This window comes from Loxodonta africana, chromosome 10, assembly GCF_030014295.1.
Source record: "Loxodonta africana isolate mLoxAfr1 chromosome 10, mLoxAfr1.hap2, whole genome shotgun sequence".
NCBI classification, from domain to species: Eukaryota; Metazoa; Chordata; class Mammalia; order Proboscidea; family Elephantidae; genus Loxodonta; species Loxodonta africana.
In genome coordinates, this window is record NC_087351.1 from 5,407,247 (window position 1) to 5,425,716 (window position 18,470).

Below are 18,470 nucleotides of genomic sequence, written 5' to 3' on the forward strand. Positions count from 1 at the left end.
TTATTTTTAGTTGATTTTTTAATTGAAGTTAATCTAAATTTGTTGAGCAGGTTGCTAAGTTTCTTCCTTCCACAAACTCTGCCAGCTGCCTAAGAGTTGAGGGCCCAGTTCAAAAAAAAAGAAAACTGAAAATATTTTCTTAAAAGAACTTGGGGAACAAAGGGTTTTGTTTTACTAAGTATATAAGTGCATGTATACTATAAAAAAAATAAAAAATAAAAAAAAATTTCTTTTTTTTATAGTATAAGCGTTTTGCAGCCACCTTGAGCCAGAGACAATTACAGAATTGCTTGTAAGATCTGGTTCTTTTTTCTAGTTACAGTTTTTATTTTCTTCTCTTTTAATATACAAGACACAAACCACAATTCACCAAACTTGTTATTAAACTGACTAATGAAATAAATAGATTTGAGTTGCCTTAGGAAGTCAGGTTCCAGGGAGTGGGTCGTATCAATGTTTAGCCACCATTTGGACTTCAGATTATAAACGTGGCTCAGTGGGGACAGAAGGTGGAGAAGGAAGAGACTTTTGTCCTAGCCAGTTAGTAATAGCTTTTTTTTCTTTTGTAATTTAGTATAAGCATGGTAAAGCCCAGTTTGTATCAAATAAAAGAAGAAAACTTCTTTTTCAAATAGCTTAAATGAACTTAAAGTTGAAAAACTGGATGTTCTTGCTATACATCTTTTTGGTTAATAAATTCAAGGAAAGCCTAAGCTTTTTGAATGCTTAGAATTTAGGACTGGAAAGCAATATTTCAAACAAACGTAAAAAATTGAGTAGATAATAATTGACTACCCACTAACCCAAGCCATTTCTCCTCCTGGGAGGTAGGCAGGCAAAAGGGAAAGTAAACAAAACCTATACGTCACCACGCATTCACCCCGTGAAAAGCATGGCCAGTCCCTGCATGGATGCTGTGAGGTGCTCCTGACTCCAGAAAGTACAAGACATACAGAGCTGAAGCCCAGCTTATTCAAGGAAAAACTGAATTGGCTCTTTTTGGTGGTTATTTCAGATGTATTTGTTCTGTTTTGTTACTACTGTTCAAGGGTGCTTCATCGTGGGGAAGTGTCAACTGCAGAAAGTCTGTCTTTATGTGAGGGGCTTGGACATGCAATTCGGTTACAAGGATTAGGAACTTGGCTTGAACCTGCATTTGCAAAGCAAGACCAAAATTTGTATGTTGATTTGGAATAGATTTGTGGAGGGTAAAGGACTTGAAGCAAATAATGGGGATGGCTGAAGTTCCTCCAGGCAGCCCTTGAAGCTGCCGCTGTTCAAGGGCATAAAAAACCAAAAACCAAACCCGTTGTCGTCGAGTCAATGCCAACTCATAGTGACCCTATAGGACAGAGTAAAACTGCCCCGTAGGGTTTCCAAGGAGTGCCAAGTGGATTTGAATCATTGACCTTTTGGTTAGCAGCCATAGGTCTTAACCACTACACCACCAGGGTTTCCGTTCAAGGGCATAAATTGAAAAAATTCCAGAATCTCTCTAAATCACCAACTTGTTTATCCAGCCTTATCAAGTAGTAAACTATTACCCATAAATAAATTTTCCAGATAACTAAAGCTGACCATTTGAATCACCAATGAATAATTTTTAATTGTGATGAAAATATACGTAACAAAACATGCACCATCCCAACAATTCCTACATGCTACATTGATCGTTTTAGTGAGTGGTTTTCTTAAAGGTATGTCATACTTCCTGGCTCTTTTCAACCATAGAGCAAAAAATAATTAACGTTACGATGATGACTAGGGTTTTCAAGATGAAACCCAAGACTCAGCTGCACTGAGATATCAATAAGAGTGCGTATTCAGTAGGCGAAGAACAATAACCACGTACTGAATTGCACAGCAGCCCTGGTAGTAGGAGGGTGCTAAGCAATCCAACAGCAAAGACTGAACTAGTGTCTGCAGTGACGGAGATGCTGGGGCAGCACAGAGGAGCACCCTCACCCAACTCAGGACTGTCCTGCACAGATTGCTGTGCTCTTAAAGTCTTTATGTTTATTTTGTTTAGTCCGTCTGTCCCCTACTTGATCACCTGTCTGCTATCACTTCTCATTCCTAGTAGCTTCTTAAGAGCAAACATCATGTCATATTCATCTTGGTGTCTTAGTGCCTTGTAGAAGTCTTGCCAAGTTGGTGAATATTTCTAGTTAAAATCTCCAATAGACTATTCTTTAAATGTCTAGAATCTGCTGCTAAGTGATACATTAAATAATGAAACTTACTAATATAGTAACCCTATTTTGCACATAACACCAGGCTATGTAGATTCTGGGTTAGATTTCCAACAGTGATACTATGTCCCAGGGAATATGGTACCTAACAGCTTCTCCCTTTATTTATTTTTCTTTCTTTCCTTTCTTTTTAAATTTCTGGACACATGGCTATGTTCTGAGTGTTTGACATTCTTGCACATCTGACCTTAAAATATTTGCGGTATAAGCAAGGGCTAATATTAGGCAGAAGATAATTGCTCCAAGATCAGTTTAGACCACACGCTAATTATTTCAAGAATTTATTTTTTAGGGTTAAATAATACGTGAATTCTCACGTAGAAATGAGGAGATTCTGGCCACTGCTTGCTGCCCAGGTTCCTTTTACTTGTTTTACACTAACATTATGTGTAGAATGGGCACGTTGGCCCTAAACCTGGGAGTCTCAGAAGCAATCAGAGGATACCCCAAGAAGTCTCTCTGAGAGATGTGAGGAAGACAACAAAAGCTTCTACAGCCTTATCCTAGGATAATGAGCAAAAGTTGCCCCTGGGCCATTCTTTCCTGAATATCACATTTTCTTCATCCGTAATCTATAATCTAGGAGCCCTGGTGGGGCAGTGGTTAAAGCACTCAGCTGCTAACCAGAAGGTTGGCAGTTCAGAGCCACCAGCCTGCTCCAGGGAGGAGGATGTGGCAGTCTGCTTCCGTAAAGATTTACAGCCTTGGAAACCTCCTGGGGCAGCCTTACTCCGCCTTATAGGGTTGTTATGAGTCATAATTGACTCAATGGTGGTGGGTTTGTGTTTTTTTTTTTTAAATAATCTTTTACTCAAATAGAATTGGACCCTACAATTTCTAAGGGCCTATTTTCTCTAATATTCTGTGATTTTTAAAGGCTTTGAATTGGGACCTCTGGGATGTCTCCAGATCTTGGTTTGTTACATTCCAACCACAACTGTTGTGAAGTCCCAGAATACGACCATTTCATTTGACCCCAAATGGGTTTTTCTCCATTTAATTGCTGTCCATGTAGCCTCCATGTAGTACATGGGAAAATGAAGTATGAGGACAATTCAGACAGAGGAACTGGATAACATATTGCCACATTTATCTCCAAGGAATAGAATATAGCCGTTCTTCATAATTTACAGTTGGTAAAAATTGATGGCCTTACGTATCTGAAAAGAATAAACATTAAGGTATCCATTAATATGGATTAACAGAAATCTACTGAAAACCATAGCAATTGAGTAGTGCAAGAAAATGCTGAGCTCTTAGTCAACACTAACATCGCACAGCCCAGAACCTCATTATACAAGACAAATGTACAAACATGACCAAATGTTGTAGACAATTAGAATGACTTTGCTAAAAAATGTTGTCTTAGTTGTCTACTGCTCCTATAATAGAAATACCACAAGTGGATGGCTTTAACAAACAGAAATTTATTTTCTCACAGCTTAGGAGGCTAGAAGTCCAAATTCAGGGTCCCAGGTCCAGGAGAAGGCTTTCTCTCTCTGTCGGCTCTGGAGGGAAAGTCCTTGCCTGTTTGAGGTTCTGCTCCTGGGAGATCTTCATGTGGCTTGGCATATTTCTTCCTCCATCTCTGCTTGCTTAATCTGCTTATTTTATATTTTCTAAGAGATTGACTCAAGACATACCCTATACTAACCCAGCCTCCCTCATTAACATAACAAAGACAACCCATTCTGAAATGAGATTGTATCCACAGGCACAGAGGAGAGGATTTACAACACATATTTCTGGGGAACACAATTCAATCACTAACAAATGTATACCAGGTTCATTTAATTAATGCCATATGTTCAAAATAAATAATTTACAAGAAATAAAACATAGTTCTTTGTTTTAATACCAATAGTATATAATGAATGTTCAAGGCAAAAAAATTCAATTAGTTCAGAGTGACGACTTTTTCACAAATACTTCATCGTGGAAACCATGCTCAAGAGCATGATATAACTTTGTGGAAGGTTAAATCCTTGGAAGTCTAGTAGTCACTCTAAGGGAGAAATTAAATAATAGCATGAAATTGCTGCATCCAAATTAAATTTAAGCAGCTCAAGATTATCTGTGCTTTAGGAAAAATATATCATTAGTTGTACTAAGAGTTTTACAAGAAGAATTATATTCAATTTTCTGCAACTTTTACTCAGAGATCTTGGACTTTTTGTCATGTGATGTAGCAGGGGCACTAAGACAGGCATTAAAAGTAGCCTGATAGTTCCAGGTACCACTTAGTTCAGGAAAATTGCTGAGCCTTCTCTTCTAGTGCTGCTGGACACCTTCACGGGCTGCAACAGGCAAAGGGAGGGAAAGTAAAGATGGGAATCTGGCATAACTTGGATTTCAGGCTCTTTTAGACCACGTCAATCTCTCTAGCCTCAAGCTGAGCAAGGCCAAGGCTATCTTCTCCCAGAATTCAGAAAGACCTGAGGTAGGAGACATACAGACCTCCCTTACTAAGCTCTTGGGCGGGGGGGGGGGGGGGATGTCATAATGGAACAGACAATTGAGGAAGAGAGGAGAAAATGGTGATTTCACATGACGAACACCAGCAATGTTTGTACTACGCTACCATTAAGGCAATAGAACTTTTTGGTACCTACACTTAGTGAAACCTTCTGCAAACATCAAATAATTACTATAAAACCTAGATGCATAGGGAAGTTATGATACTATGGTGGGTAAAGAAACAACTCCATTATAACAATAATGTAAAATATGTATTTGTGTATAAACATAGAAAGGGACATGCATAGAAAAATGAAAATATTTTTTATTTTTTGGAGATGGGATTATGGGAAAATTTTTCTTTTAACTACGTTAATGCTGCCATAATATTCTTTGTACTGTAATATTTTTTGAATCTTGTTGAAACATGGGTCAAAATGAAGAGTTAGTAAGTTTTCATTTTTTTTTTCTGCTTTCATTATTTAATGTGGGCTTCCACAACTTCACTTGTAGAATTGAGGACTAGTGTGTCCTTAATGCTATCATTTACTGAATAATCAAAAATATTACTTACACAGAATGAAATCTGAAAAAGTTTGAAAGTACCAGGTTACTTTCATCTAGCCTGATGAAGTTTTAGTTTGAAATTGTATACCAATACAGACTTGATTAATATCAAGGGAAAACTGGTTCACGTAGACAACTGATCCCGGCAGTGTTGATTAGAAGACCCCTGAGCACAGTCATTTGCACAGTGTGCAGGTCAGAAATTGTGCATGACTGTCATTCCTGAAGACAACGCTGTGTTCCTGACCCCAAGTCATCAGAACGATCTGCAAAAATAGGAACTTCCAGCTGATAAATTGGTCATTCCGTGACAGTTACTGTTTGAATATAACCTGTATAATTGTCAAGCTTCTCTCCGGGAGTAAAATGTACTGCCTCTAGGGACACACTGGAAACAGGGCTCAAGTGCCAAAATGAGGCCTTCTCCAGGAAAAGGAAATGTGGCCTACCAGGGCCAGCCAAGGAGAGGGGACGAGCTAAGAGGACACTACAAAAGAGTGCCCACAGAAGACGAGTGAAGGGCACTACAGACATATCTTGTGGACTTCCCAATATTGCTTCAGAACTCATTCCCGAAGCCAAAAAGGTCGCAATAAGCCAGTAAGAGTGCAATGAGGTTGTAAATGCAGTTGTCACTATCAGTCTGTCTCCTGGAGGTGTGGACACTATTACTGCACTCATGTGATTTTCATTAACATAATGCAAGTAAGCTTTTCATTAAATTGTAAGCTCAAGAGCCACGTATCATTATGAGATGAAACAGTAAAATAAGGCTCATCTCTTTCTTAAAAGAAAATTATATTCTTAAACCTGGACGTGATTAAGGGGGAAAATAAACTTGAAAAGCGTCAATAAATAGCAACGGGCTTCTCTTTAAACTCCGTGTCAGGGAATTTTGATCCTGTTCAGGGTAACAAAAGCATCCAGCCCCTCTCACACTCTGGGCTTGCTAGGATGTAACATGGTCTGCTTATCCGCGCTGCTTCAAAAAAAAAAAAAGTCAGTGATGCCGTTACGAAGCCTGGTTTAAATGGACTGCGGCAAGAGAATTGATAACAACATCTGGCATTGTCGATAAAGCAGTCGGGTGCACAGGAAACCAGGTGTTTTTTGACTTGATTCTAAGATCTTTATGTTCAAATTATAAATGAATGAAGATACTTCCTGAATAGTTTAGAGCTTCGTAGGTAAGACATAAATGTGATTCGAGTTTATTGTTAGAACCTTTGCTGTGAAGCCATTTATGTTTTTCTTCTGGTTATCTCAGTTGATACACAGCTGAGGAAATTAAGGTCATAGGTTAATTGCCTACGTGGTCTTGTGCCAGAGAGTAAATCCACTGGTCCCTTCCTAACATTCTTATACAAGACAAGTAAGATTAAAATGAGCATCAAGAACAGCCCCGAAATAGAAAACAAATAAAAAATTGGCAAACCAGATTCAGAGAAAGCTAGAGGGAGTGCTGAAGTGTAGTTCAGGGTCGGGGGGCTGGGCTGCAGGAGGACAGTCTCAGCCTGTGTCTTGGTGATGGCAGAGCTTGAAGGGTGCCTAGTGTCTCAGTGAAGCTAAGCTCTTGTTTTAAAACAAGCTGCCTCCTTGAGTCACTTGCTCATTTGTCAGTTGCTTCCCTAGACACAAGCATGGGCTGAGACCAGAGCTAAGGACACAGCCACAGGCTGACCAGAAACAGATGGGACAGAAGCCCAATCTCATTAATGGTACATTTGCACCTCCTGCTCACCACCTTCTGTGCAGTGAGCAGAAACCAGGCCAAGGCTGCCAACAGATGCTGCCAGTTACCTCCAGAGCCTCTCAAAAGGCAAGAGACATTTGGGCTCTTCCATTTCTTGAGGGTTTCAGTATATGTAAAAATGAAGAAATGCCTAAAAAGGGTTACAATAATTTTGGTACATTTTTAATGTTTACATTTAAATCATTACTTTTAAAACACACAAAAAAGACAATTATAGGATTTATGAAACTACTAAGTCACAGCTCACTATGAACAGGACACAAATTTGAAGTGGTCTGGCATTTTCTCTCACCCCTCTCAGTGTAACGCCAGGCATAATATTCATGTTCACACTTGAGACCCTTCTGACTGGGAGGCCCAGACCACATGGCCCTCTTGGTCCACCTATGAAGTGCACCATTTATTTACCTTCCCCAAATGTTCCTAATTGGACATTTTTCCTTAACCATAAGCCTAACACATCACCTGCTCCAACTTACTGTGATATTATAAAGGAGGCAAAAAAACAATTTGTGAGGAACCAAAAGGATTTTAGGATGTAAGTTGATGCCATATTATTGCTAAATATAAAAAAAAAATAGACTTTTTTTTTACAGCTGGAAGTGATCATAGGAATCATCTAAACTAAACTCCTTATTTTACTGATGAGGAGTGTCATTTCTGAGCATCTTACAGACTCTGAGATTCTTTTCAGGTAAGGGTCACGGGTACCTGTTTTGCCCACAGAGCCATGGCAAGTGTCAAGGACTGGAGAAAGGCAGGAAGTTTTGCTGTGGTGTGACTGGGGGGATGTATCCCAAGATAGACATGCCAAGAGAAAGCACCAGGGAATAGGGGTTAGAGTATCATCAGTTTACAAAGATCAGTCCTGGAAGAAGAGCAAAAAGGTTTCCTGCAGTAGGAGTTCCCTAGAGCTGGGGTAGCATCTGGGGTGGTATGGAGGAAAAAAAGAAAGGGAAGTCTTTTCTGAACTGTTTTCTTGAAGAAATGTTTTCAATTTTGTGCTTAATTTAAATAATTGCTCATGGACAGCCATGCTATTCTTGTGTGCTGGGAAGCTGCTGCTGCTGTTATTGTCAGTTACCATCAAGTCGATTCCGACTCATGGTGGCCCCATGTGTGCAGGGTAGAACTGCTCCATAGGGTTTACAAGGCCATGACCTTTCAGAAGCAGATCACCAGGCCTGTCTTCCAAGGCCCCTCTGGGTGGGTTTGAACCACCAATCTCTTGGCCAATAATCGAGCACTTCACTGTTGTGCCACCCAGGGACTCTGCTAGGAGGCTAGGAATGGGTTAATGTGAGAATTCCATCAGTTTTTTGATAGAAAAAATTGGCAAGGTCTAATTCTTATGTCCATGATATCAAGGTCACTACCTGGAGATTTCATCACCTTAAAAAAAAAAAAAAAATGTGGGCAACCTCCCTTTGGGTACCTGATGCTGTTCAGGCAATACGTCAAAGAGAGGTAAATGGAAGGGCACCCAGCGAGGTCCTACGCAGTGGGCCAAGCAGGAGTGTGAGTCCTTGCTTTCCACTGGCTCCCACCTCCCCAACCCTGCACTTACACACACAGCCCTCATGTTTTCTATGCTTGGTGGGAAGAACAGGATGGACACCTTGCTGGAAAGCCCGTGTCGAAGCAGCAAGATGGTGTCCAGGCCATGCTCAGCTGTCAAGGTTGATGCTTTCAGTCCATGTTTATAAGAAGGGATGAGCTGGGGGACTCCCCACACCAAGGAGGACATAGGGAGGGAATTCTGAAGAACTGGTTTGTAAAAAACTATTACTGACATGTAGAAATTGCTGATTTATTCTTTCATAATTACAAATTCCTGCTTTTTATTTTAAAACTTAACTCCAAACTTTAATTTTATAGAGAAAAGAACAGAATTAATGAAGAAATGAAACTCCTAAGGCAGCGGCAGGAAAAAATCGACAAGGAGATTGATAGGTTTGTTTCTTATTCGACTTTATAGAGCTAAAAAAACTTTTAATCTGACAAATTTGTTATCTAAAACTACAGTGGGATTATTATGTAAAAATACATCAACTCTATTGTCTGCTAAGAGGTTTTCTACTCAGTTCATTTGGAACAAAACTTCCACTTTCCTTATCTACAAAATCACCCACTTGATAATTTAATTAATAATTCAGTTAACTGTCAAACATTATCATCGTCATCATCTCCTCTTACTCCTCCAGTCATAGGCCTTAAACTCATGGCCTTTTAAAATAAACCCATACCCATGTCCTGCCCTAGGTAAGATGTAAACTATATAAAAACATCCTATTTAGGTGGTCTTTCTCAGGCAACTTCTTTGTTCCCCTTCTGCCCCGACACATGCAAACATTCGCATCCAGTGAAGGAAGGAAAATTGGGCTCGTTGTTGCTTGTTTTATAAATTACAGAGTATAAAAGGAAAAGCTATAGAGTCACGAGACTGACTCACCTCTTCACACGCACATATGTACACAATGCTTAGATGAGTACAGCCCTTCAGCTTTGTGCCGGTCCTGCTGCCATGCTTCTGATGACTATTATAGAACTTACAAAGCCAGTTGCCCAGGTACCTGAGAAAATCCAACCCATTAGTTTAGAACCTAAACTAAAAACCTTATCACTCAGCTTTCCTCTTTGCAACACCTAAATTATAAGATCCAATTCCAAGTGAGTTTTACAAATTTCCAAAATCCAAATCTGCAAAAAACCGATTTCTCACCGGTGAGGATATGCCAGAGAATGTAGGACAATTCTCACAGCAGCTCTCAAGAAGCTTCACATATGGTTTACAGATTGGCACATTGTTGGAAAAAGTGGATGGAAAAATACTCACGTGGATATATGTCTGGTTGCCTGTTAAATTTATAGGCCCAGCCTATAAGCTTCCATCTGTAATCTTAAAAAAAGAGATACCCATGGAGAGGGAAGGTAATCAGAAAGAGGGGAGGGAGGGTAGAGAGTGGTGATGGTTGGACAACTTTGTGAATATACTAAAACCACTGAATCATACACTTTAAAAGGGTAAAAATTATGTTATGTGGCATATGTCAATAAAGCTGTTGGAAAAAAAAGAAGATTACAAATAAGTTAAAAGAGTGCATTGGAAGACAGGGTTGATTTTAACAAAGTGAGATGACCCAGAGTCTCAGGATGGCTTGCAGCTCACAGAGATTCTAAGAAGGTGCTCTTGAGAAAGGGCACCAGGGAGAGTATGGAGAATGTCTAAGTAGGACTATGAGGAAGAGACCCAGACTTCAGGAGCCAGATTTGAGACAAGCATAGTAGGTGAGATGTGAATTCCAGAAGGTAATAAGAAGTGAGGAGAAAACCCAGGTTGAAGAGATAAAATTGGCAAAGACAAAGCAGAAAATGCGTGAGGGGGCCTCTCTGAGTCACAGGGAACTAAGGCAAGAAGCCTCTGAAACAGTGTGGCCCAGGAAGGGTGCCCTGGACTAAAGGCTGAAGAAATCTAGAGTAGGCCTTGCCAGGGGTTGGCTAATCCAAACTTTCCAAAGTGCTCTTGGAATCTGCAGAAAGTTCACTTCCTACCAATCTCATGGAAGAAAAATAATTTTTAAATTTTCACTTGAAAATTACCAGTTTTAAGAATTGTCATCAATAGCCTTATGCCCTTTTTTGTTATCATTTTTCTTTCATCTGTCTTTCCCTTGTTAATGCTTCTCCCTTGTCCCAAGTTCCTTTTTCTCCTTGCCTAGCCTGCCTCAGCCTTGGATCTCTGGAGAGCTTCCTGCTGCCTCCTGAATTCAACCACTTGACTCATTCATAAATATGTCTTGACTGAGCACTTGGTGACAGAAACCATGCTGGCCTCCTGGCAGATATTAGGATGAATGAGACAGGGTCCTGCCCTCCGTGAGTTTAGTCTAGCGAGTACCCTCACCCTTCAGCCCTTTTCATCTCCTTTTTCTTCCTCAGATCTTGCCCTTACCAGCCTCTTTCACTCTTCTCCCCCCACTGTCCCTCCTTAAACTCTAGGCCAGAGCCCGGTGAGTGCAATAGTTAAGGCAATTCTGTGTGAACCACCTCGCTGAAGAGTTCTCCCCCCACTGTCCCTCCTTAAACTCTAGGCCAGAGCCCGGTGAGTGCAATAGTTAAGGCAATTCTGTGTGAACCACCTCGCTGAAGAGTTCTCCCCCCACTGTCCCTCCTTAAACTCTAGGCCAGAGCCCGGTGAGTGCAATAGTTAAGGCAATTCTGTGTGAACCACCTCGCTGAAGAGTTCTCCCCCCACTGTCCCTCCTTAAACTCTAGGCCAGAGCCCGGTGAGTGCAATAGTTAAGGCAATTCTGTGTGAACCACCTCGCTGAAGAGTTCTCCCCCCACTGTCCCTCCTTAAACTCTAGGCCAGAGCCCGGTGAGTGCAATAGTTAAGGCAATTCTGTGTGAACCACCTCGCTGAAGAGTTCTCCCCCCACTGTCCCTCCTTAAACTCTAGGCCAGAGCCCGGTGAGTGCAATAGTTAAGGCAATTCTGTGTGAACCACCTCGCTGAAGAGTTCTCCCCCCACTGTCCCTCCTTAAACTCTAGGCCAGAGCCCGGTGAGTGCAATAGTTAAGGCAATTCTGTGTGAACCACCTCGCTGAAGAGTTCTCCCCCCACTGTCCCTCCTTAAACTCTAGGCCAGAGCCCGGTGAGTGCAATAGTTAAGGCAATTCTGTGTGAACCACCTCGCTGAAGAGTTCTCCCCCCACTGTCCCTCCTTAAACTCTAGGCCAGAGCCCGGTGAGCGCAATAGTTAAGGCAATTCTGTGTGAACCACCTCGCTGAAGAGTTCTCCCCCCACTGTCCCTCCTTAAACTCTAGGCCAGAGCCCGGTGAGTGCAATAGTTAAGGCAATTCTGTGTGAACCACCTCGCTGAAGAGTTCTCCCCCCACTGTCCCTCCTTAAACTCTAGGCCAGAGCCCGGTGAGCGCAATAGTTAAGGCAATTCTGTGTGAACCACCTCGCTGAAGAGTTCTCCCCCCACTGTCCCTCCTTAAACTCTAGGCCAGAGCCCGGTGAGTGCAATAGTTAAGGCAATTCTGTGTGAACCACCTCGCTGAAGAGTTCTCCCCCCACTGTCCCTCCTTAAACTCTAGGCCAGAGCCCGGTGAGTGCAATAGTTAAGGCAATTCTGTGTGAACCACCTCGCTGAAGAGTTCTCCCCCCACTGTCCCTCCTTAAACTCTAGGCCAGAGCCCGGTGAGGGCAATAGTTAAGGCAATTCTGTGTGAACCACCTCGCTGAAGAGTTCTCCCCCCACTGTCCCTCCTTAAACTCTAGGCCAGAGCCCGGTGAGGGCAATAGTTAAGGCAATTCTGTGTGAACCACCTCGCTGAAGAGTTCTCCCCCCACTGTCCCTCCTTAAACTCTAGGCCAGAGCCCGGTGAGTGCAATAGTTAAGGCAATTCTGTGTGAACCACCTCGCTGAAGAGTTCTCCCCCCACTGTCCCTCCTTAAACTCTAGGCCAGAGCCCGGTGAGTGCAATAGTTAAGGCAATTCTGTGTGAACCACCTCGCTGAAGAGTTCTCCCCCCACTGTCCCTCCTTAAACTCTAGGCCAGAGCCCGGTGAGTGCAATAGTTAAGGCAATTCTGTGTGAACCACCTCGCTGAAGAGTTCTCCCCCCACTGTCCCTCCTTAAACTCTAGGCCAGAGCCCGGTGAGGGCAATAGTTAAGGCAATTCTGTGTGAACCACCTCGCTGAAGAGTTCTCCCCCCACTGTCCCTCCTTAAACTCTAGGCCAGAGCCCGGTGAGTGCAATAGTTAAGGCAATTCTGTGTGAACCACCTCGCTGAAGAGTTCTCCCCCCACTGTCCCTCCTTAAACTCTAGGCCAGAGCCCGGTGAGTGCAATAGTTAAGGCAATTCTGTGTGAACCACCTCGCTGAAGAGTTCTCCCCCCACTGTCCCTCCTTAAACTCTAGGCCAGAGCCCGGTGAGGGCAATAGTTAAGGCAATTCTGTGTGAACCACCTCGCTGAAGAGTTCTCCCCCCACTGTCCCTCCTTAAACTCTAGGCCAGAGCCCGGTGAGGGCAATAGTTAAGGCAATTCTGTGTGAACCACCTCGCTGAAGAGTTCTCCCCCCACTGTCCCTCCTTAAACTCTAGGCCAGAGCCCGGTGAGGGCAATAGTTAAGGCAATTCTGTGTGAACCACCTCGCTGAAGAGTTCTCCCCCCACTGTCCCTCCTTAAACTCTAGGCCAGAGCCCGGTGAGGGCAATAGTTAAGGCAATTCTGTGTGAACCACCTCGCTGAAGAGTTCTCCCCCCACTGTCCCTCCTTAAACTCTAGGCCAGAGCCCGGTGAGGGCAATAGTTAAGGCAATTCTGTGTGAACCACCTCGCTGAAGAGTTCTCCCCCCACTGTCCCTCCTTAAACTCTAGGCCAGAGCCCGGTGAGGGCAATAGTTAAGGCAATTCTGTGTGAACCACCTCGCTGAAGAGTTCTCCCCCCACTGTCCCTCCTTAAACTCTAGGCCAGAGCCCGGTGAGGGCAATAGTTAAGGCAATTCTGTGTGAACCACCTCGCTGAAGAGTTCTCCCCCCACTGTCCCTCCTTAAACTCTAGGCCAGAGCCCGGTGAGGGCAATAGTTAAGGCAATTCTGTGTGAACCACCTCGCTGAAGAGTTCTCCCCCCACTGTCCCTCCTTAAACTCTAGGCCAGAGCCCGGTGAGTGCAATAGTTAAGGCAATTCTGTGTGAACCACCTCGCTGAAGAGTTCTCCCCCCACTGTCCCTCCTTAAACTCTAGGCCAGAGCCCGGTGAGGGCAATAGTTAAGGCAATTCTGTGTGAACCACCTCGCTGAAGAGTTCTCCCCCCACTGTCCCTCCTTAAACTCTAGGCCAGAGCCCGGTGAGGGCAATAGTTAAGGCAATTCTGTGTGAACCACCTCGCTGAAGAGTTCTCCCCCCACTGTCCCTCCTTAAACTCTAGGCCAGAGCCCGGTGAGGGCAATAGTTAAGGCAATTCTGTGTGAACCACCTCGCTGAAGAGTTCTCCCCCCACTGTCCCTCCTTAAACTCTAGGCCAGAGCCCGGTGAGTGCAATAGTTAAGGCAATTCTGTGTGAACCACCTCGCTGAAGAGTTCTCCCCCCACTGTCCCTCCTTAAACTCTAGGCCAGAGCCCGGTGAGGGCAATAGTTAAGGCAATTCTGTGTGAACCACCTCGCTGAAGAGTTCTCCCCCCACTGTCCCTCCTTAAACTCTAGGCCAGAGCCCGGTGAGTGCAATAGTTAAGGCAATTCTGTGTGAACCACCTCGCTGAAGAGTTCTCCCCCCACTGTCCCTCCTTAAACTCTAGGCCAGAGCCCGGTGAGGGCAATAGTTAAGGCAATTCTGTGTGAACCACCTCGCTGAAGAGTTCTCCCCCCACTGTCCCTCCTTAAACTCTAGGCCAGAGCCCGGTGAGGGCAATAGTTAAGGCAATTCTGTGTGAACCACCTCGCTGAAGAGTTCTCCCCCCACTGTCCCTCCTTAAACTCTAGGCCAGAGCCCGGTGAGTGCAATAGTTAAGGCAATTCTGTGTGAACCACCTCGCTGAAGAGTTCTCCCCCCACTGTCCCTCCTTAAACTCTAGGCCAGAGCCCGGTGAGGGCAATAGTTAAGGCAATTCTGTGTGAACCACCTCGCTGAAGAGTTCTCCCCCCACTGTCCCTCCTTAAACTCTAGGCCAGAGCCCGGTGAGGGCAATAGTTAAGGCAATTCTGTGTGAACCACCTCGCTGAAGAGTTCTCCCCCCACTGTCCCTCCTTAAACTCTAGGCCAGAGCCCGGTGAGTGCAATAGTTAAGGCAATTCTGTGTGAACCACCTCGCTGAAGAGTTCTCCCCCCACTGTCCCTCCTTAAACTCTAGGCCAGAGCCCGGTGAGGGCAATAGTTAAGGCAATTCTGTGTGAACCACCTCGCTGAAGAGTTCTCCCCCCACTGTCCCTCCTTAAACTCTAGGCCAGAGCCCGGTGAGTGCAATAGTTAAGGCAATTCTGTGTGAACCACCTCGCTGAAGAGTTCTCCCCCCACTGTCCCTCCTTAAACTCTAGGCCAGAGCCCGGTGAGTGCAATAGTTAAGGCAATTCTGTGTGAACCACCTCGCTGAAGAGTTCTCCCCCCACTGTCCCTCCTTAAACTCTAGGCCAGAGCCCGGTGAGGGCAATAGTTAAGGCAATTCTGTGTGAACCACCTCGCTGAAGAGTTCTCCCCCCACTGTCCCTCCTTAAACTCTAGGCCAGAGCCCGGTGAGGGCAATAGTTAAGGCAATTCTGTGTGAACCACCTCGCTGAAGAGTTCTCCCCCCACTGTCCCTCCTTAAACTCTAGGCCAGAGCCCGGTGAGTGCAATAGTTAAGGCAATTCTGTGTGAACCACCTCGCTGAAGAGTTCTCCCCCCACTGTCCCTCCTTAAACTCTAGGCCAGAGCCCGGTGAGGGCAATAGTTAAGGCAATTCTGTGTGAACCACCTCGCTGAAGAGTTCTCCCCCCACTGTCCCTCCTTAAACTCTAGGCCAGAGCCCGGTGAGGGCAATAGTTAAGGCAATTCTGTGTGAACCACCTCGCTGAAGAGACAGCTGCACTGCTGGAACACAGCACACACAGTGGTTGGGATTGAGGGCTCAAGTCAGAATGCTGTAGTCAAGTCCTCTGTTATTCACTAGCTGCGTGACTGTGAGTAGGTTACTTAACCTATCTGAGCATGTTTCCTCCTTTATAAAGTAGGATAATAATAGTACCTATGTTATAAGATGGAAACCCTGGTGACATGGTGCTTAAGTCTATGGCTACTAACCGAAAGGTCTACCAGGTGCTCCTTGGAAACTCTATGGTACAGTTCTACTCTGCCCTATAGGGTTGCCATGAGTCAGAATCAGCTCAACGGCAGTGGGTTTTATAAGATTGTTGTGAGAGCGATTAAATTAATACATGTAAAGTGCTGGGCAAATGCCCAGCATATTAAATGCTTTGTAAATGTCAGTTATTAGATGATGTCAATATAAAGATAATTAATTTGGTAACCAATTTCTTTATTCCATGATTAGACTCCAAGCAAAGGCTACCAAGAAACCTTTCGATGTTAAGTATGACTTTGAGAAGTTCCTGAATAAACTGGTATGTCTCCTCTGTGAACATAATTGAGAAGTCTCTCGCTTGCTTCTCTTATATAGACTGGCCAATATTTCATAAGCAATCTATGGTTTCATACCCAAGTTACAGTGGCAGGACAGAATACATTCTTGTTATTTACTCATCCACATACACGTTTAAGGCAATCATGTTTTGCACGTTAGGGACAACCTCATGCCCATAAATGCCTGTTCTTTGGTTCTGGCTGTTGGAAGTATGCAACTGGAGACTTCCAAATGCATTCAGAACTGTGAACTAATAGAAAAGTATGGTGCTTGCAGTCATATTTTATTTTCCTTTAATAATTCAACTAAAGCATGTTGGACACCAACTACTCATGCATTAGATGAATGGTCTCTGCCCTCAATTAACTGAAACACAAGACAGAATGGATAAGGTTCCAAAACAGGACTCAAGTGTGAGAAAGAAAAGAAAGGAGACGGTCTCATCTTTCCAACACCAGTTTTCCCTGCTCCTCCTTACATTATATGCAATTCTGTTAAGTCTGAAGGACCTTCTTCTCTTCCAATAGACAAGAACATGTTGAGAACAGCATACAATAAATCAGAAAATTGGACAATCTGAGGTCTGAAAGAAGATAGAAACTGACTTTCAGCATGTTAGGCTTCCACTTAAAAATCTAGAAGAATCCCCATCAGCTCCTGTGTAACAGGAGCCCTGCACAGACAAGGTGGTAGAGAGGAGCACAACATCGGGTGTTTAAGAAACAAATAGGACTATCTTTATTTCCACACACACAAAAAATGCTTCTTCATTTTTTTTTTTTTTTTTTTTTGGTCTATCTTTCCTACTCTTGCTAGACACATGGGTACAGAGAAATACTTATCTAGTATAAGAAAAACAACAGGTTAAGTGTGCTGGCAAATGGCTTCAGTATCAGGGAAAGTAAAGAATTGTGGGGACTGTGGCTGGAGACCCTGTGCCTCAGCCAAACAAGGCAGCTACTACCTAAGCTCTATTTCATTGTTGCCAGTGCCAATAGTCCAGATTTTTCTATGAAATCTCCTGATTTGGACCCCAAGTGGGTCAAACTAAACACATTTGCAGACCAGATATGGTCTATGGGCTGCCGATTTGTAAGCCCTGTTCTAAATGTTGCCTGGATTTGGAGACCTTCAAAAGCTGGGTCTAGCCAGCCAGTATAGACGATCTTATTCTTCACTACAGACCAGTGCAAATCCTTCGCTTCCACTGAGCCTTCTGCATGCACCATGATCACCTGTACTTACATGTTTTGCTCATCTGCAATGCCTCCTCCTCATCTGTCAAAGTCTACTCACTCTTTAGGGCCCTGTTCAAGTTCCATCTTCTGCGTGAAGCTTTTTTCCAATGGCCCCAGCCCCTATCTTTCCCAGACATTTTTTGGTATCTCTCATAACTTCTAGAACACCACTTGGTAATGACTAGATTGAAGAATAGTTCCTTCAGGCCAGAAACTCAAACAGAGTAGACCCCTGGCTTACAGTGACTGTGTCCGCCAAAGCAGAGTATTCCTGTTTCATGAGGGCTAGAAGTTTCCACCCATCGGAGGAGAAACCACAGGAAAAACTAAATGGCATGTGCCACCCCCCCTTCTTTTTTAAACAGTAATCCAGGTATCTTAAAAAATTATATACCTACCCCAAATTCTTTGTGGAAAAAAAAGGCAAGATATTTAAAAAAAAAAAAAATTATAAATCTGAATAAATTTAAGTTTGGGTTTATTGGGTTAAAAGAATCCAAATTCTTTCAGCAAATGTGACTCACGCTTCCTAACGTTTTTGCTAAGAACAAAAATGCACCAGAAGTTTAAGAAAAGGATATTGGCTTCCCTAGTACTTGAGGTACGGCTGTTGCCCTTTGAGAAATATTACAAGACAATTTACCCAGGCTTCTCTGAAACTTAGATTTTAGATGATAACGTCCAGTCTTTGAGTTGCACATCAACAAGAAAAAGCAACCATAGAAGAATAGAAAATTGAGATAATTTTCTGAATTATTCATGCCATGAGACCACTGCTGTCTCAATTACCTGAGGATTTCAGCAAAATTCGTTTTGGTCCGAATTTTCACATAATTCAGGAAGGGCTTCCTGTAGCCCATCCATGAGCAAAACCTATTCATTGCCACTACGCATGGCCAACCATTTCTGCTGACTTTGGATCCCAAGTGTCTTCTAAATATTCTGAACATTGGCAAACACTCACCCACCAACACAACTAACCAATCCCAGAAGCCACTTTAAAGCTTTTTCATACTCACTGTCACCTGCATACCTACACACCTGCCCTACACTGGCCCACCTACACTAACAAGC

The 18,470-nt window shown here is 43.5% G+C and overlaps 1 protein-coding gene across 1 annotated transcript in view; it reads left to right on the top strand.

Annotated features, from left to right (window-relative positions):
• FAM227B (family with sequence similarity 227 member B) overlaps positions 1 to 16,370 on the top strand; it is a 343,918-nt gene extending 327,548 nt beyond the window's left edge. Inside the window, exons 15-16 of the mRNA XM_023539060.2 lie at positions 7,490 to 7,567; positions 16,069 to 16,370. Of these exons, the coding sequence (XP_023394828.2) occupies positions 7,490 to 7,567; positions 16,069 to 16,165 (175 nt within the window). The 3' untranslated portion in view covers positions 16,166 to 16,370. The remainder of the gene's footprint in view (positions 1 to 7,489; positions 7,568 to 16,068) is intronic.
• The last annotated feature ends 2,100 nt before the right edge of the window (positions 16,371 to 18,470 follow it).